Here is a 26,888-nt window from a genome sequence, read left to right as displayed (position 1 = left end):
TTTGGACTTGCATTAGAAGGAAGCTTTTCGAGCTCGATTTCCACACTGTGGTGGCACTACTCAGAGCAGGCTGAGACTCTGCCTGCTCAGCCTGCTGGGCCCACTGCCATGCTATACCCAGTGTCCGTATGTCACACAGAGTGTGACCTGACAGCCCTTGCTCCTGCCTTCTGCCTCCTGCCCCAGGGCATCCTTGTTGCTATGGAGACAGGAGAAGATGCAGGCCCTGCCTGGCTGGCTCATGTCTGCTCACCAGCTTGCCTTGTGCCTGTGTGCGGCCTGCAGATGCAGTGGTCCCAGTGTGGGATACCAATACCTTGTGGGGCAAACGCTGACCAGGAACAAATGAAAGATTCTACTTGTTTAGAGAAGTTATGTGCTCTAGTTCAAATGTGATTAGTGCTAGAGGTTCCTTGTTCTCCAGAAATAATTCTCAATTTTGTCCTGAATCTGAAATAAGGAGAGTGGAGCCCAGGGAGAAAGTCAAGAGTGGAGCCCAGGGAGAAAGTCAAGATGGAGGGAGCTTCGCTGTAACCTATGAATGGCTTTTCCCAGACAAATACCTGACTTTTACCACAACTGCTGTCGGCTCTGATGTCATTGCTCTGATTAGGGTAGGGGCAGATCAGCTATTCCTATCTAACCTTCAAGACGGTCTGATTTGTTAGGAGTAAGAGTGAGAATGACCTGTGACTTCTGCAGAGCCTGAGAAACTAATCTGGTCCATGACCTGAGGGTAGCAACCCTTACACAGAAGGCATGATGCTCACCTGTGACATATATAACATGACCGGTCTTTGTGCGTGGGACAGCCTGTTCCTCCTCCGATTCCATACACATACTGGTTGCTTTTAGAAGAGTTTTCAGCAAAATAAATCCCAGCACCAAACATTCCTCCTATATATGCATGTCGCTCATCAAACCCTTTATGAATAATGGCATTAATGAAAGGAGAACCTAAAAATATAAAGACAGATCAGTTTTGAGCACTTTCTAGAATCTCTATTATCTACATACTATTTGCACTTGGCAGAGTAACACTAATAATGCTTACATGAGAAGTTTACTCTGTAGGATGGTCTACGATGCATAAATTACTATCGTGTACTAGAATTTTACCAGGGACTCATAGTGAGATTTTAGATAGCAAAGTACAATGTAACTTTGAAAATACAGATTATTTTACACCCAGTATTGATTTAAGCAAAAACAGATAATCCAATAAACTAAAACAATTCCGCTGAACTACAACAAAAACAGTGTTTCACCATCTAGATGGCTCAGCATGCAATTTAAATTCTGAGACAATTTCAGATAAGTTATTTGCCTTGTACGTGCCTTGGAAAGCCCATACATGTAATGCTTTAGAAAGCTGGTACCAACATGTAATGAAAAAGATAAATAAAAACCATTTTTAACACAACACGAATACAATCAATGCCACAGGCTTTTCACCTTCCTGGAGTTCGCAAACACAGAGCTGATGACAGCGGGTGCTCACCGTGAAACAACATGCGCTCGTTGTGGTGGTTGTGGTTCTCCTCGGACACTTCCTTCTGTCTGTGGCAGAACCGCTCTCTCAACTTCTTGTTCACAACTTTCTGAATCTTTAAAGATGAGGAAGAAAGAAGCGAATGAGTGAAATGCATGTTAACTGGCAGTTTATAATTTAAAATCAAAAGTATGTTTTTCTTTAGGGAGGTTCAATTTTTGTTTCATTTGCTTAAAACCTTATTTAAAAACAATACAGTTGCCAGGTCACTATAATTCAGTTAATACTCTGTTTTTAGTGACAATTTTCAGCTACACTCTTTGTTCGTTATCTACACCTGACCTGGCTATACTTCAGAATCACTTGAGGACTTCAGGTTGTAGGGGCCTATAAATCTGTACTTTCAGAAAGCTCCCCAGGTAATTCTGATGTGTACTGGTGTAATGTCAATAGGTCCATTAACCCAAAGGGTTAAACCATTTATCAACAGATTTTATTCATCTTTATGACACCCCTCTGAAAAAAGCATATGGCAGTCAGTCATTTATTTCATGTTATGAATTAAAATACTGAGATTAAGAGATGTATGCATTCTGATATAATCACTGACTCAGTCAGATTAAAAATCGAGGCCTTTAATACTACTTTGAAATAGTGAAAACAGAAATTACAGTCCAAATTTGTGGGGGAGCTGGTAGTCTTATCAGCATACTAGTCTCATGAATGTCAACTGATCTAGCTATATCTGATAGTCAGGCAAGCTGTGCAATCCAGTCTTCACCCTGAAACGCTCCAAACTTACTCGAATGACGTTGTATCTGTTGAAGACGCCACCCGCATTACCACCATCTCGGTGTTCTCGAATTGTACTTTGCATCTACAGAACAAGACAAAATAACCTTCTGAAAATATGCTGGTGTGGAATTCGGAAGATAGTCCTCCTGTTTTCAACATTTTAATTCTATTGTATTGTTTCGCTAATGAGTCTAAGACTCAGCACTAGTAAGTAAATAGGAGTTCACTATAAATGAGTCAACAAGTTTAGTGAGTAAGTATTTCTGGTGAGAAAATAGACATAAATATCAAACTTTTGCACTTTCTATTTATTTTGTAATAAAAGCTTTGAAAAGTTTTCCTGCAAATGTCATGGGGTAAAATACCATAGTGAGTCATCCACGTTACTATTTTTTGTTACTGAGGAGAACCAACATTGTGATTGAGTCTAACTAAAACTCCTAACGTTGAACTAATACCCCATTGCACTAATGCTGAAAATAAACACAAAAAATTGATAAAAATCAATAAATTTTTGTCCCTTAGGTGAAAAAGTCCATGTCATCTCTTTGCTCTGGGATCTCAAAGTATATTTGCACAGACGGAGGAAGCTGGGTATAACACGTAAGTGGAATAACTATCTTCTGAACACTACTTACCCTTCTTCTACTCTCCAAATTAAGAATTATGATAATTTGAAAATTAAGATGTTTTAAATTCCTAAGGTTCTCAGAGAACTGACTCAAAGAGTTGATTCTCTATCTTACTGCTCCCTTTGTGAAGTTAGTCACTACAAATTTTTGACCTTATAACCAGAGTTTAGTTCCTACAAGGAGAATGATTACTCAGTAAGACAGGAGAAAACAGGATGCTTTCCTGATAAACTAAGAATGAGCTTTAATGCAACCCTGGGGTCAGGGTCCTGAGACCCTGGGGTGGGAATCATATCAGCACTAATTAAGAGGGGGAAAACAAACAAAAATATAGGCAGGCCTTTCTCTGCAAAACGGTGGAATTAGTTAGGAAGCTTATTTATTATGATAATGCCATTAGGCACTTAGTGATGTACAAGCTCAGTGAGGCAAAGCCATCAGGAGCGGGGGCATCTCTGTGGCATCACATCTACCAGGAGGTTCACACACAGTCCGACTCTGGTGCTTTAAAATAACTGACTGTAGAAATGAAAGATGACTGGAGTTATGAGGCAGGTTTCCTGAGCACACATTATCTTATAACCACATTTAAAACTTTCATCAAAAGAAAGATGCTGCTGCTGCTGCTGCTAAGTAGCTTCAGTCGTGTCCGACTCTGTGCGACCCCAGAGACTGCAGCCCACCAGGCTCCGCTGTCCCTGGGATTCTCCAGGCTAGAACACTGGAGTGGGTTGCCATTTCCTTCTCCAATGCATGAAAGCGAAAAGTGAAAGTGAAGTTGATCAGTCATGTCCAACTCCTAGCGACCCCATGGACTGCAGCCTAGCAGGCTCTTCTGTCCGTGGGATTTTCCAGGCAAGAGTACTGGAGTGGGGTGCCATTGCCTTCTCCAAAAGAAAGATGAGAAGATGTTTATTATTTATGAGACAAGATTCTCACTCCATATTATTTTTAGGTAGCATTTTATCAGTATGAGAAAATAGTTCTATAGGGTGTCTTTACTTCTACGAGTTTCAGCAAAGTCTCCAGAGTAAAGACGCACGTGTGGCCCACCCACTGGAAACCCGAGCGGTTCCGACGGGCCAGCATCAGCGCCACGTCTACAGTCCTACTCTCATGCTGGCAGCGCGCCACCACAACGGCCAAAGGAGACAAGACGATGAGTGGGCACGGACCATCGGTCAATACAAGGCAAGTTCACCTCTCTCGGAAAAAGAGACGTAAGCAGGGATTTCAGGAAAAGATAATGACAAATTCTGATGTACATTACCTCCTCTTCTACTGACTGATACTCTTTATCTTCTGGAGCAAGATCCAGCAAAATGGTTCCCTGATTAACACAGTGAAAAGTCAAGTAAGGATTGGTGCCTGCCGGAAGAAAAATTAACATAGTAAGCAAAGGTCTACACTATCCAGGCTCTATTTTATGGAAAACTCTCATAAATAATTGACATTATGGAACAAGTCTAAGCTATTTGCAACTTGAACCCAATATATAAGCTTATATTAAACAAACACATCCAAAGACAAGAAAAAAAAAAAGGGAGATGTGTTTGGGGTTCAATTTGCTCTGTTCTTACAGTTCCCTATATCCACAACGGACTCAACAATTATTTGTTGAACTCAATCATGAACATACATGACTCTGATCCAAAAGAGAACACTCTGTAATTAAATGCAGTCAGGTCTAAAATGTAAGAATTATCTTCTAAAAGAATTATCATCTGTGAGACAGCTTGAAATGGTCACTTATATAATAAGTTTAAAGTACATTATTCTTGTTGAGTTCGTACAGCTAAATAAGCAAGAGTCAAGATCAATACCTGCTAACATTTACTTTCATGTCACTCTTGAAATTTTACTGTCTCTGCAGACTAATTCAAATTGTTTCTTTTCTCTCTCTTTGCTTTTCTATAGTGAAAGCACTTCTAACAAACAGAGAAATGATAAACATGGAGGTATACAAAAAAAAAGACAAAGATAGGTGTGTAACAGCAATGCTAAGTCGCTTCAGTCGTGTCTGACTCTGTGCGACCCCAGAGACGGCAGCCCACCAGGCTCCCCCGTCCCTGGAATTCTCCAGGCAAGAACACTGGAGTGGGTTGCCATTTCCTTCTCCAGTGCATGAAAGAGAAAAGTGAAAGTGAAGTCGCTCAGTCGTGTCGGACTCTTAGCGACCCCATGGACTGCAGCCTACCAGGCTCCTCTGTCCATGGATTTTCCAGGCAAGAGGACTGGAGTGGGGTGCCATCGCCTTCTCCGGTGTAACAGCAAAGTACAACAGAAAAAGACTGCACTGATGTTGAAGGAGGGAAAGGACACAAGGTAAGACAGAAAGGTCAGATTATGAACAGTCATGTTATGAATGTTTGATTTTATCCTAAAACCAACAGTGCTCTGTTGAAGGATTTCAAGCAGCGGAATGATACGATCATACAGTCATCCTGAAAAGAGTTTTCTGGTTATCACCTAAGGAAGGTTCGGGGAGCCGGGTGGGGGTGGGAGGCCGCAAAGGAGACTGTTGGAGATAAGCTGGAAGGTGGTTGTGTCAGTCCAAGAGAGAGACGATAGTGATGTGGATTAGGTGACAGCAGTGGGAAAGGACCGAAGTGCAGATTCCAGGGATATTTAGGATGCAGTGTTATGGGGGAGAGGGAAGAGTGACTCTGATTTTTAGCCTGAATGACTTGAGGGAGAGCAAGACTGACGATGGAGACGGACAGGCAGGAGACGCCACAAGCTGAGTGCATAAGCTCTGGGGTCAGGCCACCTGATTAAATGCCAGGCAGGACACTTACACTTGGCTTCCCCGGTGGCTCAGCCGGTAAAGAATCTGCCTGCAATGAGGGAGACCTGGGTTTGATCCCCAGGTTGGGAAGATTCCCTGGAGAAGGGAACAGCTAGCTACCCACTCCAGTATTCTGGCCTGAAGAATTCCATGGACTGTATAGTCCATGGTGTTGCAAAGAGTTGGCCATGAAATGAGCGACTTCCACTTCACAGGACACCTTATGACTAATTTCTGAAACCTCTTTATTTTTCAACAGCTTACCTTGTTGTCCACCTAAGAGTCTTTCTACTCCCTTGATTAATTTATGGCGGTGTCCATATGCATTGATGCCTATTTCTTTTAACTCTTCATGACCCATATCAGCCAACACATCTAGTGTAATCTGAAAAATGAAACAAAATTGCTAAATCTTTAACAGTTCTTCAGATGATGAAAACTCTTCCATTTGTCTTCAGTGTTCCAGTATCCAGTCAAATTAATAAAATTCTTGTCTCCTTTATCAGCATGAACTTAAATCTTCTTAAAGTTGCCTTCATAAACTTACCAGGTTTTGCTCACTTGAAATACTCCTTGATTTGCTTTCAGTCCATGGAGAAGGAAAATGGGAGAAACAATGCTATAGAAATATAAAATGATCACTGCCATTTTTCCTTTTGATTACTTCATTCTACCACATTTTGCTTGCCTCAAGCTATAAGAGGAGACAACCAGCAGCTTGAAAATGGGGGAAATACCAGATCTCAATATCCAGAAGGAGGCAAAGATGAATGGTAGTGGAAAGAGGGGCTCAGCACAATGAAACAGAAGAAACTTTAGGGAATGGGATTTATATAAAAATAAGAAAGAACTTCCTGGTGCTAAGAAGTATTCAAGCATGGAAGAGGCTGCCTGAGAAAGTAGCAAGATTTATATCACAAGTGTTTAATTAGATTACAAACCATCATATATAGAAACTATATAAAGAACTCCATTTTGGAGAAAAGAGAGTAGGTAGAATTTTAAGAGCTTAAAAGCCATCTAACAATCCCTGAAGTCTAACATACATTTTATTTTTGTTCAAAACAGTGGTTTAAAAGTTTTGGTCTTTTTTTTTTTTTTTTAAGTTTTGGTGATTTATCCCTGTAAATGGAGGTGGTTCGCTTCTACAATTCAAGATCTAAGGTCTCTAGTCCTTTCTTTGTTGACTAAGAGTAACTGCGCCTCTACCGCCACCCAGTGGTGGTGCTCTGAATGCACAGGGTGAAATCAGCAGTGGCATCTCCTGAATTTTCAGCTCAGAAGCAGCTGGTCCTGTGACAATCCAAATACTGCTTTACAAGATTAGCTTTTGATTTTCTTTTTCCTTGGGAAACCGAGAAATCCGTTGATAAACACTCTTTTCCAACTCAAGATATTTTTATCTATGGCCTTCTCTACCTTTATACTTGCACATAACATTAAAAAAACCTAACAAATTAGGTCTGGAACTCTGATGATTTTTACTGTCAGAATAAAATGAGTCTGATCTTCTCAGAGCAAAAAGCATACATCATTCACTCTTTGGAAATAATCTGCTATATTGCTCCTAAGTGGCCATTTAAGAAATAATCTCTCCGTCGCACAAAATGGGCAATTCACTTCCAATCACCCAAAGGAAGTTTTCCGCAGAGCTTGTAAAAAAACCACAGTTCTGAAATGTACATCTTTGAGACAGCATAGTTTGAAACATAATAGGAGTCTTTACATTTTTAGCTAGACGTGATTTTAATATAATTTGGAAACCATGTACAAGGTTTACTACATTATTGATATTCCACTTTTTTCTTCTAAACTTCAGATCAGGTAGACATAAAAACAGGATCTCATATCTATGTGGCAGCTTCAATTTAAAGAGTCTTTTAGCTTTTCTAAATTGATACGTATATTGTAAGTCTGAAAGAAGCAGAAACCAGGCCAACAAAACATAGTATTAGGTTCCAGAGAAGAAATGGAGAATGTTTGATACGTTTGTTCATTATGTGATTCCAATCGTGAAATGAATACCTCATTTCATCCTCATAATGACCCATGATATACTATTACTGTCTTTATGAAGAAATTCAGGCTCAGTGAAATCATAAAAATAGTATACAGAAGAGCTGAAATGTATTGCCATATTTGTCTTTCCCTTTGCTTATTTGTCTTAAAAGGGATGACTAGAGAGCTAAAATAATTAAATATTAAATTTAACTGCTCTGAGTTACATGGTATTCAATTTGTCCTTATATTTATTGGTATTGGGACTGGAAAACCTTAAATAACTAGCTACTGAATTTACATTTATGCTCGCTTGTTCATTCATTCATACATAATGTATTTAATAAGTACCTTCTATATGCTAGGTATTTCTCAAAAAGTGACTAATTAAACATTTCATTTAATTCTAAAATGACCCATTACAGCTCAGAAAGGTAAATAGCTGGCCCCAGTTGGTAGTAAAACAGTGGAGCCAGAGAACAAACAGAACGCTAGCACTACAGGTCATGACAGTTCCTCTACCAAGGAGCTAAAAAGTAAACACAAATATTTGGTAAAGGTCGGTAAATGTTTTGGAGGAATCCCACGGGAACTCTCAGGAAGGTTACTGTGTTGAGGTTATAAGTGGCACTGGGAACTAAGAAAGGAACAAGAAGGGGATCAGGAAAGGTTCTTAAAAGAAGGTAATAACTCAGCTGAGGAGGAAGACTTAGAGGAAGAAAGGAAGGGTGTTTACGACCAAGGGAACACTATGTACAAAAGGAAAACCAAGTGAATATAAAACATCTGTGACTCTAGTATCAGTAATAAAGTTCAAAACGGTTAGTGTGCAATGTATATACAGGAACAAAAAAGTGATGGACACAGAGCAGTAGGCTAAGAGCAGGTCTCTATGGGTCTTACACCTCAAGCGAAGATAGTGTCCACAATGTCCAAGGACACCTTTTCAGCAGAGCAATACAAACTTGTATTTCAGGAGGACAGTGTACGAAGTGCAGATCTGGAAGGGAAAGTGACTGTGAACAAGATGACGACAGTGGGGTGGAGGAGACTGGAAGGGGTGAATTGGAGAGCAACTTCAAAGGGCCTGGTAATAGAAAAGGGGAAGGAAAAGAAAGGCATGGGAGTAAAGATTATTCCAAATTCTGATGATGAGTGAATATGATATTACTGTATTAATAATAAAAGAATTGGAAATATCTGGAAGGTGGATTTTAGACATGTTCCTCCAAGATTCAAAGCTTTTATACTGCTAGAAATATTTTTCTGAAAATTATCTTTAACTCACTTAAGAAAAAAAAACTTAGTTACATCTAGGAAATTACAAGTTTGTTGGGCCAGTTATTTATACTCAGCATACATTAAAACCAAATTATAACCTTTAACATAAAGATCATCCATGTGTCAGTTAAATCATCTTGCATATAAAGCAAATTTCACTTCAAGAATGTTACTTTAAGAGCTGCCTCTTGTTTCTAAGATTTATTTATTTTCTCTGGGGTGAAGGCAGAAACACTGGGGTTTTAACAAAAAAGGCCTTTCTTTTATGTTGTTAGGTTGCAGGCTCCAGTAACAGATATTAGAATTAACTTTGCAATCATGTTCATAATGAATTTACTGAGTCCATCCATGCCTTTGTCTTTAGATTCTGAAATAAACATTGAAATGGTCACTTTTCATATATACATGTGGACCGTAAGTATGTTCACAAGGAGTCTTCTAAGTCATAGCATTTATGTCCAGGAATTGCAATGTACATCAAACAGCCTTTCCCACAGAAAAAGTATCAGTCAGGAAGCTAGGTTACAGAGAAAGGGCCCGAGTGACATTGGTACGACACTGAACTATAAAGGAATAGGTGTATGTTACTTAATACAGAACTTGGCAAAAACTATATGACAAACAAGCTAGCTAAGAGACTTCTGAGAGAATAAGTGAAGGTAAGAGGTGGGGTGATGATGCTCTGAAGGAGGAGAAATAAATGATCTTCCTTCCCCACTCCACTGGGAGAAAAGTATCTATCAGAATAGAAGTAATACTCTGTTATGTGTCAAAGCATCTCAGGAAACAGAATGACTGGCTCAAGATGAGTAACAGACAAGAACTAAACGGGTGCAACGCACACACACCGTCACTCTTGCCCTCGCCTCCTGAACGCCTCGCCCTCATCACAGTCTACTGGACTCATGTAGAATGTCAGTGGAAGAAAAGTCCTCTGGATAAGTTATGGAAAGGGTTACAAACTTATTACTCTAGAACTAAAGGCTAGTCAAGAAACAAATACAGTCAAAATAAAACTTTTGATTGCTTGAAGACTGGGCCAGAAGACAGTCACACACAGTTCCATACAGAGAATGATAATATTATTTGTCTGTAGGGAAGGAATTAGGCTAGGTAATACACGTTAAATGGAAGCATCAACATATTGATTAAAAAAAAAAGATACAGAAATTACTCTGGAAAAAGGAAAATCAATGGAACCATTTACTCAGAACAAAAATGCAATGAAAAAGATAACAATGAAACTGATGAAACTACGATAAGCTGTCAATAGGACCAACTGTAAGATTAAACTATTAAAAACAATAAAATAAGTATGCCACAGGGTACCATTACTATAAGAGAACATATAAAGTAAAAAAAAAAATTATGATGCAAACTGACTATAACAGTAGAGGCTGAACTCTTGAAAAATGGCTAACTGGAATGATTTGCTTGAATTTGGGTCTTTGTTTTTATTAAGCAAAGCTATGTGAAATTTCACAGTTATTGTGGATATGATTTGGGAAGAAGAGAAATGGCCAGAATATGGCTGTAGCTGAGGATACTGCTTTTAAAACAGCTTTAATACCTTCAGGGAGAGGATAAGGGAAGAAGAGTCTTACAGTATAGGATATTCCCGTAAGAAATCTCCAAGCCAGAGGGTGAATCAATGGCAGGTGAAGCTTAAAGGCAAAGGTAATTATTATAGCATTTATAAAACCCTTACCACCAGACAGAAAATACAACCATTGCTTCATTAAAGCATATTTTAAAAACTGAAAAAAAAAAAAAAACTGGCACAGCAGTATGAGGCTGGGAATTTTAATTATCTGGACTTTTGAAAGTGTTATATTTTACAGGTAAGGCGAGTGATAGGTTAAATGCCTTAATCAGAATCAAGGTCTTTTTTCAGTCCAGTGCTACTTCTACCCAACCGTTTTGATCATTAAAGATCAACTACAATGTATGGCATAAAGAAATTTAGCTAAAATGAAAGACATCATAACATCTTGACATAAAAAATCTCTCATCATTGATATGAAAAAGACCTGGAGTTTTAAATTTACTCTGAACTGACTATACGCTTACAAAGAAATCAGAATGGGCCAGAGAGGCCAGTCATGAATTTGGACACTATATCCATAAAAAGAATACCTAAAAAAGAAGATGAACTTATTATGCTAAATTAGGAGAAACTTTGTAGGGGTGGGTAGTTGATTAGAAGGATAAATCCACAATAAGTTTACTAGGTCTTAGAAATTAAGAAGGGCTATAGTATGTTGCAGCGAGCTGAATGGTGACCATCAAAAAGATATGTCCAAGTTCTAATCCCCAGAACTTGAGAAGAACCTTATCTGGAAAACTTTTTTTTTACAACTTTGCAGATGTAAATTTAGTTAAGGATCTTGAGATAAGGAGATCATCTCGGACTAGGTGAGGAGGGCTTAAACTCAGTGCAAGCATCCTTACAAAAGACATGCAGAAGAGAAGACAGACACAGAGAAGGCAGGTGAAGACAGACACAGAAACTGAAAGGATGCGGCCAGAAGCTGAAGGGGCCGAGCAGCTAGCAGAGGTGTGGGGCAGATTCTCCCCTAGACCCCCTGTAGCAACTGAAGCCCTGCTGACACCCCGGTTTTGAACTTCAGGCCTCCAGAACTGTGAAGGAATACCATTCTATTGTTTAAGCCACAGGTCTGTGGAAATCTGGCAAGGCAGCCCAATGAAACTAATGCTAGTCTAATAGGCAGAAAGGGGTGAGATTTCTGTGCAAAACAGTGTAAAGATAAACGGAAGATTAACAGATTAAACATGGGGCAGATGTGGGTGTATTTTAGATTAGAAGCACTTCATTATACCTGTCCAAATTGTAACAAGATATTGTTCCACATCAATATAAAAAGGATAATTCCTATATCTGGGAGAAAGACTTACTGATCTCTAAAAAATTTTCCCATTCTAAGATTCTGTATATTGATAATACCCAAGTTAAACTCAGGAATTTATTACTTGATGTTTAATGGTAGTAAAATCACATAGTGATAAGTTAAAAACTCATTATTCCATATAAAAACAGACTGACAAACAGAAGGATCTTAATTCATAAACACCCTAATGATGACTTCATACTAAGATCTTTACAGGCATTTCAGATCTGTCTGAAAACAGTCTAAGTCTTTAAGCATATGGCCAAGTTCCGGTTCAACATATTTCAGTCTCTAGCTAGACAGTGGAAACTTCATAAAGGAGCAATTTTTAAAGGTACACTTGCCTAGGAATTATTTTGCTTTTCAGTTTAATGGACAACTGCTGCAGGAAGATTTTGCTAAATAGTTAACATAAAAATTTCTTACTAGTTTTAAATGAATCCAGTCACATTAGTAATAAAATGAGGTGAATAAAGGCTAATAACTTTTTGGAAACAAAATGAGGGAAGATTTTGAAAACATTCTTTTGAGGTGGTTTCATGGCCTAAATTTTGACATGTAATAAAACATATTGAGCCAGACTGCTTATGAAGATACAACAACATAACGTTAAAGACTCTCACCATCTGTTAGACAATTTTGCAAAGAAGCGTAATTAGTAGATGCCCCTAGCTTCTTCACAAATCTGTTTTGAGTTTTAAAAGAGTGGTTAAGAAGCAAAAAAGAAAGAATAACTGGCAATTAATAACTCCTAGTATTTAACTGAAAAGACTGGACAATATATGAGAGCTTACCTGTTCTGTTTCAAAGATGTCCCGAAGATGTTCAAGACCAAGGCTTTTTAGGAACTGGCTAATATTCATGTCAAGACCCGCAACTAAAACAGACACACGTTAAAGTTTTTCAGAAAGAAGTACATCAATCTAAAGGAAGTTTCAGTATTTATTTAAAGCCATGGCTCTCTGACACACCCTTGGTTGTGCAGCTGCTTCTACACAGCATAAAATGATCTAAATTACATAAATTTAATTCAGACACTTCAAGTTAACTCTGAATTTTATGGGGAAGTAAAAGAAGAGTTTATCTTATCAGTAGTATTTATATTAATATTTTAAAGCACAATATAATTATTTTAGTGAAATATTTAACAGTGGAATTTAAAAATCAAAATATATCAGCTGTTGTTTCAGTTTTCATTTCTTACATAATCTCTCTTCATTTTTCTGATATAATTTCAGTAACAAGACTCACTCAGTAGTTCAGTAAGATACTATAGTTGGAATAGGATGTATTGGGATATACGTAAGAACAATGTAGATGTCAAGGCATTTATGCTATGAACACATTTTTTTTTTTTAAGAAAACATCTTATTTTATATAAATGCTAAGATTTCCCCTCTTGGGGAAGCTGGAGGAAGGCATAAGCCCAGGCCAGCCCTTAGTTCTTCAAATATATTATTCATGGCAGGGAAACTCATGGCAGACAGGCAGGAGGGCCATACAAAGGATGGAATACACTTGTTTAGACTTTTCTGCCATGAGTTGAGCACAGGAGAAATCAAATGGAGGACACTTTTCAGTAGAGTCAACAACTGATTAAATAAAGAGTGTGTTGCAAAGTTTCAGGTACCTGGACAGCAGAACATGGGGGAAAGAGGGTAAGACCGTGAGGGTAGGGGCCATGGCTGTCTGATTCTGGTGCCCAGAACAGTGGGAATTTATGAAGACATGATTCTTACGAACTGTTGTGTACATGAAAACTCATAGACAGGATGTCTTTAAGTGAGGTGTTCAATAACTACCAACAGAAAAAAGGGAATCTGTTAATTTAGAACACCAAAACCAAATGGGCGTTCAGCGGTGTACTTGCCTTCTCCTTCCTTCCTTTCTGCGCCCGCCGCGCCGTCCCCAGTGTTGGACGCTCCTCCCACTGCCAGTTCGGCTAAGGGGCCAGTGAGGTTGTCTATGCTGCTAGCAGCAGACAGGCAGGAAGGGGTGGATGCTGGTGAGATCAGAGAGGCACTCACGACAGTAGCCTGAGGTTTGAAACACGTAGGTAAGGCCTCTGGGGGCATGGCATCTATCAGCAAAGCTCTGATGTCATCAGCCTAAAAACCAAATAGATAAAACACACACACACAATATTACATCTTAAAATAAGTTTCTCACTAAGGACCGAATGCGTAGTGAATTTTTTTCTTTCATTGATGCTCCATTATTCCCTATTAGTTTTTGATAATTCCTTCTTCTTTCCTTCTCTGATCGACAGCTCCAAAGAGTCCCAGTAGTTTCAGTAGGTAGAACTGGAGAAACTATTCAATACTAAAAAAATAGTATCAAATTTTTTCGAACTATTTCAAAATATTTTTCAAAATATTTCATTTTTTGAGGATCTCATGTACAACCTGTGATGACAGTTAATAATATTGTACTATATTCTTGAAATTTGCTGAGAGTAGATCTTGAGTGTTCTCACCACAACACACACAGAAAAAAGTTCACTGTGAAAAGAATCCAAGAATGTCAACTATATTGATTCCCAGAAACACATTTTTTAACACTAAATGAAAAGTACACACACAGCTGTTCATACTGATTACCCATGTATTCAAAGGACAAATAAACTAACAAAGATATGAAGAGTTAAAAATTAAAATATTTCATCCTTCTTCTAAAAAAGAGCACTTTTCAGAACACTGACTCTCAATCTCTTCTTTAGAAGGAGTTCCCATACTTACTATGTTTGTTTATGCTTAACAACTATGATGATTTTTGTTCATTTAGTGCACATTTAATTAATAAAAACCTGGTAAAATCTTAAAGGGACAGCACTTTGGCCAACTTATTCATGAACTCTTCAGTCTGTTAGGTACAAGTGCTGTTAGAGTATGTGCGGAAATCCCTTCCTCCGTGTACATCTTGTACCCCTCCTCCCATCAAGAGGTGGCACCTATATCCCTTCCTTTCAATTTGGGTTGCTTGTGAGTTGCTGTGACAATTAGAATGCAAAGGAAGTGGTGCTCTGAAGCTTTTGAGCCAGGCTTTAAAAGGACTGGTGGCGTCTACTTTTCTCTCTTAGAAATTGTCCTCCGATGCTATAAAGAAGTGTGGACTAGATCACTGAGTCTGAGATACTATGCACAGAGAGGTCCTGCAGGATTTAAAGCCATCCTGGATGCTGCAGCCTCAGCCGAGCTCCCAGCTAAAGGCGTTGCACAAATAGCTGGACTGCCCAGCTGAGCCCAGTCAATGCACGCAACTCTGAGAAATTCTAAGTCATCGTAGTAAGTCACTCATTTGGTTTTGGTTAAGCTACTACAGGTTTTGAAATTGTTTAATACTCAGTAATAGATGTATAAACCAGAATGTGGCTTAGAGAAGGATTTTTGGTTAAAAAATTCTAAATTACGTGACCATACAGTAACTCCCTGATTTCCAGAAAGTTCAGGAAAGATGTTTCTGTACTGTGTTTAATTCTGTAGTTAAATAACACATTTAATCATGACAATTTAATTTTGAAAATATTTCTATATCAGTTTACTTTTCCATCTTCAGAAAAATGATATACTGCTTAGAAGATCATTTTTCTTTGATTATCTCATCCCCTCAGGTAAATTACCATAAACACCAAATGATCCAGCATACTATGTGAAATGCAGAAGGTGATAAGATAGCTTACTAAGTATAATTCTTTGAGAATACAATCTCTACACAAGTTTTCCTATGATTCATGTTTTCCCTCCAAGTATGGTCAAAAAATGTAACTTACTGCTTAGTTTGTTTTAATAGTTTGAAATTAAAGCAACAATAAGAAATTCTCAAGTTTCCAGAAGCAAAGAAACTTGTTCTTCTCCTAAGGGATAATCAGATCAGATCAGATCAGTCGCTAGTCGTGTCCGACTCTTCATGACCCCATGAATCCCAGCATGCCAGGCCTCCCTGTCCATCACCAACTCCCGGAGTTCACTCAGACTCACGTCCATCGAGTCAGTGATGCCATCCAGCCATCTCATCCTCTGTCGTCCCCTTCTCCTCCTGCCCCCAATCCCTCCCAGCATCAGAGTCTTTTCCAATGAGTCAACTCTTCGCATGAGGTGGCCAAAGTACTGGAGTTTCAGCTTTAGCATCATTCCTTCCAAAGAAATCCCAGGGCTAATATGCACCACTAAAGCAAACCTGCTAATAAACCCTGGGATTTACTGTCATCCCTGGAATTATAAAAAGCAATTCTAAATATTCTGAAGTGAGGACTTACTGTTGCCAGATCTAAAGGGGTCTGGCCTTCCTGGTTCTTCATCGTCGGATCCGCACCGTGTGCTAGGAGCAGGGCACAAAGCTGCGTCCTGCCTTTTTGGGCTGCTTCGTGAAGAGGGGTAAATGCCCACTTGTCTGTTGCATTTACGCATGTGTTGTATTTTATCAATAACGCTGCAATGTCCACATGCTGAAGAAAAACAAGAGGACACCAAGAGGTAACAATGAGATTATCTGGTAAAGCTCCTTCAGGTACACTTGTTTTTATTTAACATTTCATTGCCCCTACATCTCTATTCTCCTAAACATCCTTAACAGAAGTATCTTTTATAAAAAAAAAAGAATATTCATTGCACCCTTCCACCTGTATTTTGGACTTCATCATTTTTTCTTGCTTCCTCCAAAATATCAATTTCGTAATTATTCTGCTGCTCTGTAATTCTTCATGGGAGCTTAAAAATTTTTTTTTTTCAGTCCTATAGCATATTCAGACCTATCTTAAATTCTCTAACCCATTGCAATCTGATCTCTGTTTATTGAAACACTCATCTCAAAGATTCTCAATGTTCTTTCTTTAGCCTTTGGGGAAGTAATGTAATGTAACAAAGCAACATTCTACAAAAACTAGTCTGTCATGCCAAAGTGACTTGGGGGTGGAGGAAATGCCAGCAGCAGCACATCTGGACAGGAGGTGATAAGAGGCTGAACTGTGATGGTTCGAGAAGAACACAAAAGAAGAGCTAAATTTGAGAAATTCTGAAGGAAAAAAATTGGGTTTTAGAAAGACAAATTAACTACAGAGGAAGAAAGAGGAGAAAGAATTCAAAGATGACTGTCTTTTGTTTTTTTAATGTAGTCTAGAAGATTTACAAAAAAGGTATAGGGAAGCATTAACAGAAATCGAGTAGCACAAATTTAAATAGGAAGGACTCTTCTAGGAAGGTTCACTCGAGGTATGTGGTTTCTAAAGTAAAATATCTAAATAATGGTGTTCTGTAAATGGTTTGACACAAAAGGTCAGAGCACAGATAGGAGGGTCATTTATTTATTCACTTATTCTCTCTAATGCACTTGCCCACCAATCAGACATTTGCTGAATACCTATCTGAGGCTGACTTTCATGAGAATGGGAAGAGATAAGGAAAGTAAAGACAGGAATAGTGGGATGTATGTAGGGCAGGCTTCTTCAAATTTTCCTTAAGAATTCCTTAAAATATTTTCTTTGTTCTCTTAAATATACTCACTTCAAAAAGGAATAGGTACTTATTCTGAAGAAGAAGAAATGTATATTAAATTTTTTTTCATACAATATTTTAGGAAAAGTGATTTCAGAAAACAGAAGAAGATTTATTAGACAAATACAAATCAGAAGCGTCTAAGAAAGCCTCCATATTTGCTCTGACAATATAAAAACAACAGCAACAGAGCATAATCAGACCAGGGCTTCTGAAAACAGACCACGTTTTGGATCTTCTATGCCATATGAACGATATGGCATAATTATGAAATTGATTCTAACACAAAAGATAGAAAGAGGTAACATCTGTAGTACTATCAAAATCACTTAAAACAAATCCCCATAATTTATTTCCCTTATTCAGAGGATACATGTTGAAAAGAATAGCTATTTTTATTCTATTAATACAAAACCATGGAGTAATTTCAAGCTTCTCCCCAGTAAGGTTACAGGGTATTTAAACTATGTTCCTCATGATTAATTTTATTCTACTGGCTCAGACAGTAAAGAATCTGCCTGCAATGCAGGAGGACCTGGGTTTGATCCCTGAGTTGGGAAGATCCCCTGGAGGAGGGCATGGCAACCCACTCCAGTATTCTTGCCTGGAGAATCCCCATGGACAGAGGAGCCGGGTGGGCTACAGTCTACGGGGTTGCAAAGAGTCAGATATGACTGAGCAACTAACACACACATGTGTGTTGATGGAATAATATAATCAGGTAGGCGAATTTGTATAGGTCTCCAAAATTAAGGCAGTCCAAGGAAAATTATGTGAGGATGAAATTAATTATATATATGGTATATATTATTAAACTTTCTTTGTATAAAATCTGTAGTTCATGCTTGGAGAAACCAACTACATGCTTGTTAAATTTGCTGACAAGCATCTAAAAACACAAAAACAGGAAGCATATTACTAAACATGTAATAGAGTACTTGTATAGTACTATACACTAAAACACTAAAAAATATAGTGTTTTTTAGTCTTAAAAACACAACTCTTAAGTCTTTTAAATAGCCACATCACTGGGGCAAAAATTATAACCGAAATTTAAGGCTGGTGAATGCAATAAACAGCCTACAGCTCAGTCCTATACAACAGGACTGAGCGAAGTATTGAACCGGAAGGTCTAGAAAAGGAACTGAACTCTGCTGGAATGTTTCCAGGAGTCAATTTCCCAGGTTTCAAAATTCAGCTGCAACACAAAATGCTTTAAATGACAAATGTGACATAAAAAAACTTCAAGGGCCCTAATTCAATTTTAGAAAGTTGGGAAGCAAGGAGAAGAGAAATGTGCTTGGGCTCCAGTTAGAGCAATTTCATTTTGCAATAATGTCATGCAATTCCCCTAACATCATACTATACATTTTAGAGAAAGCACTAAAAAATGAAAAAGTTGAGAAAGAAAACTCAGTAAATTGATTTACTCTTATGAAAAAATACAAAACTACATGCTGTGTGGTAAATAAATATCAATGCCTTGTATCTGCTGAAGAGCAAAAATATTAATGGTCATGTATAAATATATATTAAAAATAATATAAGGCATTATAATAGAAAAACGCTAAGCAGGATAATACACATTACCATTAATATATATTCTCATTAAACCTTTAACTTTTATTCAAACTTCTTAAACTATGTGTTTGTTTCTCCATTTGGAAAAACTGAAGTGGTAAGTTCTTTCTATATAAAAAGGCCCAAAGATACAGAGAGCTGACTGACCTCTCAGAGGAAAAAGGTAAAATATGTACCAAAGAATAATGAACAATAAATAACAACTTAAGTAACTTTATGTCATTTCAGCTCTCTCACAAAATTATTTTATCCCCAGGATACCAGTCATCATCCACTCCTGAAGTCACTTAATCTGTGTCTATTTAATACTGATTTTGAGTTGGTCAAACACACACTCGCAAGTAATATTTTCTTTCCTATCTGTCCAACCTGAAACTGGTTTGCTGCTTTCCTGAAGAGTGTTTCAACTCAGGACATGTCATCTCCCTGAAATACTGGTCACTGAGATGGGGCATGAGGAGATGTGGATACGCTCATCATAAAGGGCAAGGAAGCCGAGAGTAAAAGAATACGGAAGTCATGTGATTACTTTTTACTTATAGTCTGTCAGGTTTCTTCAAATCTAGAAACTGTCCTCACCAACAATGCCTCCACTTATGAGAACCCCTGGTATGTACATTCTGGCATCTGGGCATTTTTACAGTCAAATAGGGATTGAGCGGCTCAGCAGAAAGCACAGGAGCATTCATATTCTTCCTGCGTGAGTCATCAGACCTACAGTGGGCCCTGGTGACTTCAGGCAGGCGGTCCAACAAATACCATCAAGGTTGGAATACATCCTTTTTCTCTTTAAGCTGATGACTACAGTTACAGGGCTTTGAAAGAAGAAATTTCGGCTTTCATGGTGGGGTTTCAGCTAGTTATCTGAACTGTATGAAACCATATATAGCAATCACTCAACCATTTACTTGAATATTTCTAAGATGCTGATGATAAACATAAGCAAGCATAATTTCCATGCTTACAGAGTAACCTGCTGGCTTTCAGAGTTTATAAAATCTACATAAGGTACAGTTAAGATTTATTATCTGTATCAATAAATATTAGCTGAGCAGCCATTAAATACCTATTATTGTACTACATAATGTGAAGAGTCCAAAAAGCTGAAAAAAATACAGTCTTTGAGCAAAAGACAGTTAAGCCTAACTGAGAAGGCTAGAAACACTTTAAATAGTAAGATTAAAATTGTACTAAATGATGCTGTTGGTTAGGTATCTGTTGGTTACTTCATGCATGGTATGTATTTAACCAAGTAGTATCAGTGAACTTTTCTGGACTTCAGCATGCTCACCCCATAGGATGCCGCATTGTGAAGAGGTATTAAACCACCTTTGTCTTGGGCATTAACATCTGCTCCGTGCTCTAGAAGATACTCCGCTACTTCCAGGTTATTGTAGCCTGCTGTTAGAATGAAAAAAAGGCAAACATGTCAGCTTAAAAAATATATATATATATAAATGATAATGACCAGAAAATATTGGGTTTTTAATACTTTTTGCTTTAAAAACTAGTTAAGAATGATTAAGAATAAAAAAATGTATAAGATTTATAATAAAAATATATAAAATGATGTCAGGGAAGCATTTTACTGAGTAGCAGCACTCTTCCTGGTCAGGATTTCTTTCCTCTTCTGATGAACTGTATCCAAGAAAGGACACGAGCCTTGGAAGTGCTGGTGATGCCTACCTGCCAGGTGCAGAGGGGTGGAGTTCCTGCCCTGGGTGTCTCTGCAGTTGATATTCTCCGGGGTACAGAGCTTTTGCACTCTCGCCAGGCAGCCCTTCTTGGCAGCATCCAACAAAGCAGCATCTCCTCTCAGCAAGTCTTGAATATCTGTGTCTCCTTCTTTTACCAAATCTAAAGGCGTATTTCCGTCTCTGTTCTTTTTAGTGGGGTCTGCTCCATGCTACAAAATAACCAAATGGTGTTTGTGTTTTCTGTGGCATCTTCATTATGTTTTGTTTCTTTATTTTTAACTTCACTTTCACTCCTCCAAAGAAAAGTACCTATTCTATGTGCATTGTGAAAAACAGAGGCAACATTTGGTGTTTCTTGCAAATTTCCTACTAAGCAACATACTGGATCAGCTTTCTAACTACTTCCCAACCAAAGCCCCATGCCTCAGGATCACCTGTGATGATGAGAGGGAAAGGTGTCAAATGTCTTTTACTTTTGTAGCATATACTATCTCGGACTCTATGCTGTCTTTGGAAACCGCTTTTCCTTTTAATGATTGCCTGGATATTAATGTTAATCAAATCTTAATTATTAATATATAAACATATTCAGTGCTGATGAAATGAGAAGAGGAAGACAGGTGGAAAAAGTATTAATACTCAATTCCAAACGGAATCAGTAAAAATAAAGTTTGGTAATTTAAAAATATTTCTGTTTTAAGTCTGACCACCTATGGTGAAATTAGGTAGAAATATATTAACAATTAACTTGATTTTATAAGTTTAATCATTTATACTTATGAAATAAAGTAATTAAAAGTCAAGAATCTTTATTTACAGGCCTGACACAGATATTATTGGCCCACTGGGGAAATCTAGAATAACCAACCCAGACAGTGAATTCCCAATGACCTAGAAGTTATTTCTTACTTAACCAGTGACAATAAAAATGAGTATCAAATACAGTGTTATTCTTAAAACTCATATGAACGTATCTGATCCCATAAAAGTGGTAGGAGAAGAATTTTATATTTAAGACAAGTTTCTCTCTAGTTTAAAAAAGAGAGAAAGGAAATGATATAAATACATGTCCAGTAATTTTTCACATATTTTAATTTTATATATTTTAATGTTTAATTAATGCTTAATAGTTAGAGATGAGTTTGTTAACAATGATAAAAATAGCTAGCAAGAAAAAAAAAATCAAACTTGATGGAAAAACACATTTCTTCTTATATAAATATCTTCTGATATTAATTCTGTCAGTTACAGATAAATAACGCAAGCTAATTCAACTCTTTCCAAAACCTACCTTGTTGAATTGTGATGAACTCAACATAATCAAATCAGTTCAGAAAGGCACTTCAGCCACTACTCAAAGCTACGTAAGTATCATGATATCACACTTAAACATCCCCCTAGAACAGAAAACGGAAGCAGTCTCTACAGCACTTACTGCAGTGTATTACAGAATAATTTACCTTGATGTTACTTTACATCCTAACCAAATAATAAATATAATTACCTTATATTTTATAATTTTTAAAAGTACATACTTTTAAAAGGAGCTTGCAGATTTCATATTTTCCTTTAGCTGCTGCTTCATGTAGAGGGGTAAATTTCCATAAGTCCGCCACATTGACAGAAGCCCCGTGTCTTACCAAGAGCTCAGCTACTTCGTAGTGTCCGTATGAACAAGCATTATGAAGGGGCACCAAGCCACTAAACCAAAGAAAATTATTTTAAAGACATACAATAAAGCTGTGTGTTAAAATGATACATACAATAAAATAATTCTCTATGGCATCTGACTATTACTGAGCACTCCCTTAAGAAAAATAATTCTCTGATCTTGAAGTCAGTATTCAGTAATGAAAATAATGACATCAACCAAGAACTCTAGTCACATGTGCAAACTATTCTGTGATGAATTTAAGTTCTGATTACAAGGTAGCTGGCCTTCTAAAAGGACAAAAAGATGTCCCCATAAAAAAGGAGGGTGCCTCAAAAGATAAGTTTAAGTTGCACTTAGTACATAGACACAAGGTATCAAGTTAGTCCTTTCTGCTTAGAGAGATCGGGTTTCTTTGTTTTTTGTTTTGAATGTTTTGAGACCAAAAATACTAAGTGCTAAAATGGGGCAACAGAAACAAATGTTGGCTCCTCGCTAATGAACTATAATACTTTGAAAGAGATAGTGATTAATATTAAATGTTCATGTCTGATATGTTTCTTTTAAAAGAGAAATAAATGCAAAATGGTTAACTGAAACCTAGTGAAAGTGAAACTGGTAGTTGCTCAGTCAGGTCGGACTCTGTGTGATCCCAAGGACCGCAGTCCTTTCTGTCCGTGGGATTCTCTAGGCACGAATACTAGAGTGAGTTGCCATCCCCTTCTCCAGGGGATCTTCTCAACCCAGGGGTCGAACCCTGTCTCTTGCACTGCAGGCAGACTCTTTACTGTCTGGGCAACCAAGGAAGCCCAACTGAAGTTTAAGTTGTGTGGTTTATTTCTTAGCAATGTAACTGCACAGGAAGGTGCTTATTTATATTTTGAGATGATATGAAATTAACTCAGGATATGGAAGCTCATTTCAGTTAAAATTTCCTTTGTGCTTTTCTAAATGTCTCCCATGGCTGCTTTAAACCCTGTCTAGATAAACTGAAATAGTTTCATAAGCTAATACAAAAATAGAGAATATCTGAATTAGTAAAAATGAAATTATGTTTCTATTAATATGGATGACTCTGGGATGGATGGCTTCTTTTTGGAGGAGACTATACATTTTTTTTAATAGCAAAAGGAGGGATGAACAATAAACTATGAACTACATAAACATATTTACAAAATTCAATAAAATACTATATATAGGCATTAAAAGGATGAAATGAACTGTTGAGTACTGATATAGACAGACATTCAAGATATACGATTATAAAAAAGGCAAACTGTAGAGCAGACTGTGTGGGATGACATCTTCATTTATGTTAAAACCAAGCCCCACCACAACAGCACACACACTGGTACATGTGCTTCAAAACTCCTGACAATTACAACAAAATTTTGATGTTGTAATCTAGGAGGTGGAATGAGAAGGACTTTTCACTTTCTATACATTTTCATAAACTTTTAATTTGGGGGGATTCCCAGGTGGCTCAGTAGTAAAAATATATCTGCCTGCTAATTTAGGAGATATGGGTTTGATGCATGGGCTGGAGAAGATGACTTGGAGAAGGAAACTGCAAACCACTCCAGTATTTCTGCCTGGGAAATCGCATGGACAGAGGAGCCTGGTGGGCTACAGTCCATGGGGCTGCAAAAAGTTGGACATGACTTAGCTACTATACAACAACAAAGTTTTAAGCATTATGCTTTAAGCTTTAAAAAAAAAAATTTACTTTTTTAACAAGGGGAAAAAATCTATCATGAAAAAAAAAATTTTTTTTTTTTTTTAAAGTATCAAGAAAATGAATTCCACACAGTGACAGTCTAACACGTACCCTTTGTCTTTGGCATGGACATCGGCACCATGGTGGAGGAGGTACTCCACGACAGACACACGGTTATAGCCTGCCGCGAAGTGTAAGGGCGTGGAATGCCGGCCCTCTAAATCTCTGCAATTCACATTCTGAGGGCTGCAAAGTTGCTTTATTGACACACACACACACAAACACAAAAAGAACATTAGTATTTATTTAAGGATCTTGCACCAAAATAATGCAGGCATCTTGGATAAGTTGTGATTTTCTAATGAATATTTCTTTGATTAGATAATACAAGTGACGTTTTAAAATCAGCAAGATGTTCTGCTTTACAGTGTCTACAAATATTATGTTTGCACAGCAATTTCACCTTTTTCAACATTTCCTGGCCGAAATCCTACTCAAAAAGAAGAAAACATAATAAAGCAAGCATTTCCAAGGCAACGATGCCTTCCTTTCATTGTTACAAGGCTTTCTTCCCCCTGAGAGCCTGTCTGCTTGTACCAGCACGCTCTTAGCCACCCTTTGCTCAAATAAGATTAACCCTGGCTGACGGCAGAACGACCCAAAATTTTTGCCTGCTTTGACGTGGCAACAAGAAGGCTCTGGAAAAAATTACATTCATTCTGTCTGGGCCACCCCTTTGGCCCTTCGGTCCATCAGAGCAGAGCCAAGCAATCAACAATGTTTTACCTGATCTTCAAGGGGATATTTGTTTAGGTCTACAAGTCAAACTGATTCTGATCACACTAGTTTTTGGCCTTCTGTCTCCTTCAGCTGTGTCCTCCAAATCACCTCTCTGTCACCTGTTTGTTTTCCTTTTGGACATTATCATCTCAGCACAAGCTCAACTCTGTCTGCTTATAAAGCAGTGGAAGCAAAGTCAGGCTGGAGAGGCTGCATCATTGGTGGTGACAGATGGATGACAAACAAATATGTGAGTAATAATTTATAAAGAATTTCATTTTTTTTCCAGTGAGAGAATTATTATCTACTTGAGAAGTTAAACATCATCTCCATTTTACAGATAAATAAACCAAGGCTCAGAGAGGTTAAGTGACATCCTATGTCCTAGAGTGGTAAGGGGTAGAATTAAAACTCAAACCCCATTTTCCTGATTTTTAATCTTGCGATCCTTCTGCCACTGCTTACTTATTTAATTATTTAGTCACTGCTTACTTATTTAATTATCCCAAATTTAGGGAAGTGATGTGAAGAGAGGTAATGAAAAGAAAACTAAAAAAGGTTAAAAAAAGCAGAGAAAAAGTGACATTTTCTAGGCTACAAGGTCTGATGTCAAGGGTTTTCCAGGTATTTGACAGTCTGGTTGTTGCTCCTGCCACTGTAGTGAGCTGTTGTAACAAAAACTCAGAACCTGGAAGTTAACTATAGATACACTGAGAAGGTGCTGGTAGGGTGAACACAGGATTTTTCAGGTGGTAGTTTTTTTTACACAACAGAAGGAAGTCTGGGCATAAGGGAGAGACTCTATAACCTAAAGAGCCATCATCATTTGGTCAGATTGTATCTTTTCATGACAAGTGAGTCTGTAGCTACATTAATACATAAATTGTAGAATCAAAAAATACTTCCCAACTGCAGGATCGTAAGGATGATTTCCTAGAGCAAAGGTGAGAATCTCTTGGAAAAGGTCAAGAACACTGTTTCAACTCTACTGTACTATTACCTGGGCTTGCACTAGCTTGCGAATTTATAAGTGTGGTCCAAAATAACACTTGAATTTTAAAAAGTGGAAAGAAATAAAAAGAGCATTCATATAACCAGAAGTAAAGTGACTAAAAAGTGATTTAATGAAAGACACATACTAGGAAATTCTTCATAAAGATCTCCCCTTATGAGTCCACTCTGCTCATCCCTTTTATTGTTTGAATTTGAGTTGTTTCACTTACAAGCTTAAAATGAATTGGGAAGCAAAGGTTTCAAAGAGCTACCCAAGACATTAAAAAGCACTGACATACCTTCACAGTTTCCAAGTCTCCGGCTTTAGATGCTTCTAAGAGTCGATAGTCAACGTCAGAAGTGCGTATAGGTGTACTTTCTGCAGAAAAGACAAGGGAAGATTACTGCTGGTTTTTAAGGAGCCACAGAGTAGCAAAGGAGGGAAAACTATTTGGTAAATGGAAAGAGAGATGTTAACATAAATGCTGTCAGAGTGTACCATTAAAACTTTACTATTGTATACTGTTGGTAACTACAGGCTTGTGAGATAAAAGTGCTGGTTTCTAAAAGTGGATCTCAAACCTGGTGTTAACAGGGGTTGTTAAATAAACCTTTAAAATATTGCCCAGAACAGAACCCCAATAATTTACTATACATTCTATAAAACTGATGTATTCTTTCAGGAGTCATTATAGACATAACCTGGAATTGGATTAGTAAATACAGGTACAACTATAAAGTTCAGCCAGTATATGGTCTATAGACATACAAATTTTTTGTAGAAATATTAATTTAAAAAATTATATTGTCTTCTAAATAAAAAAAAAGAATTCTCTTTAAAAAGAAACCTTTATAAGGACAAGATTTTACCACCAAATTCTATTATTTGTATTATCCTTCCTGATCAATAAAAAATATGAAGACTTAAACTAAAAAGTTCTGGCAAATACTAAATTAGGCATTTAATGACCCATATAATGTTTTATCTTACTAATCAATTTTTAAGAAGAATTATCAAAATAATAAAAAATTTTCATTTGTGATTCAGTATTTAATTTTATCTTTTATTAGCAGCCATATATTCT

The 26,888-nt window shown here is 37.5% G+C and overlaps 1 protein-coding gene across 2 annotated transcripts in view; it reads right to left on the bottom strand.

The window, feature by feature from the left end:
• Positions 1-26,888, bottom strand: part of TNKS (tankyrase) — a 161,570-nt gene that overhangs the window by 13,391 nt on the left and 121,291 nt on the right. For both annotated transcript variants that reach the window (XM_019953442.2, XM_070781326.1), the window contains exons 13-25: positions 26,103-26,182; positions 24,142-24,287; positions 22,198-22,363; positions 20,652-20,871; positions 20,257-20,366; positions 16,151-16,339; positions 13,766-14,003; positions 12,690-12,772; positions 5,972-6,092; positions 4,190-4,287; positions 2,295-2,369; positions 1,502-1,607; positions 771-957 (exon numbers count right to left, since the gene is read on the bottom strand). In XM_019953442.2, the coding sequence (XP_019809001.1) occupies positions 771-957; positions 1,502-1,607; positions 2,295-2,369; positions 4,190-4,287; positions 5,972-6,092; positions 12,690-12,772; positions 13,766-14,003; positions 16,151-16,339; positions 20,257-20,366; positions 20,652-20,871; positions 22,198-22,363; positions 24,142-24,287; positions 26,103-26,182 (1,819 nt within the window). The remainder of the gene's footprint in view (positions 1-770; positions 958-1,501; positions 1,608-2,294; positions 2,370-4,189; positions 4,288-5,971; positions 6,093-12,689; positions 12,773-13,765; positions 14,004-16,150; positions 16,340-20,256; positions 20,367-20,651; positions 20,872-22,197; positions 22,364-24,141; positions 24,288-26,102; positions 26,183-26,888) is intronic.

This window comes from Bos indicus, chromosome 27 (assembly GCF_029378745.1).
Source record: "Bos indicus isolate NIAB-ARS_2022 breed Sahiwal x Tharparkar chromosome 27, NIAB-ARS_B.indTharparkar_mat_pri_1.0, whole genome shotgun sequence".
Lineage (NCBI taxonomy): Eukaryota > Metazoa > Chordata > Mammalia > Artiodactyla > Bovidae > Bos > Bos indicus.
This window is presented reverse-complemented; position numbering and strand designations above follow the sequence as displayed.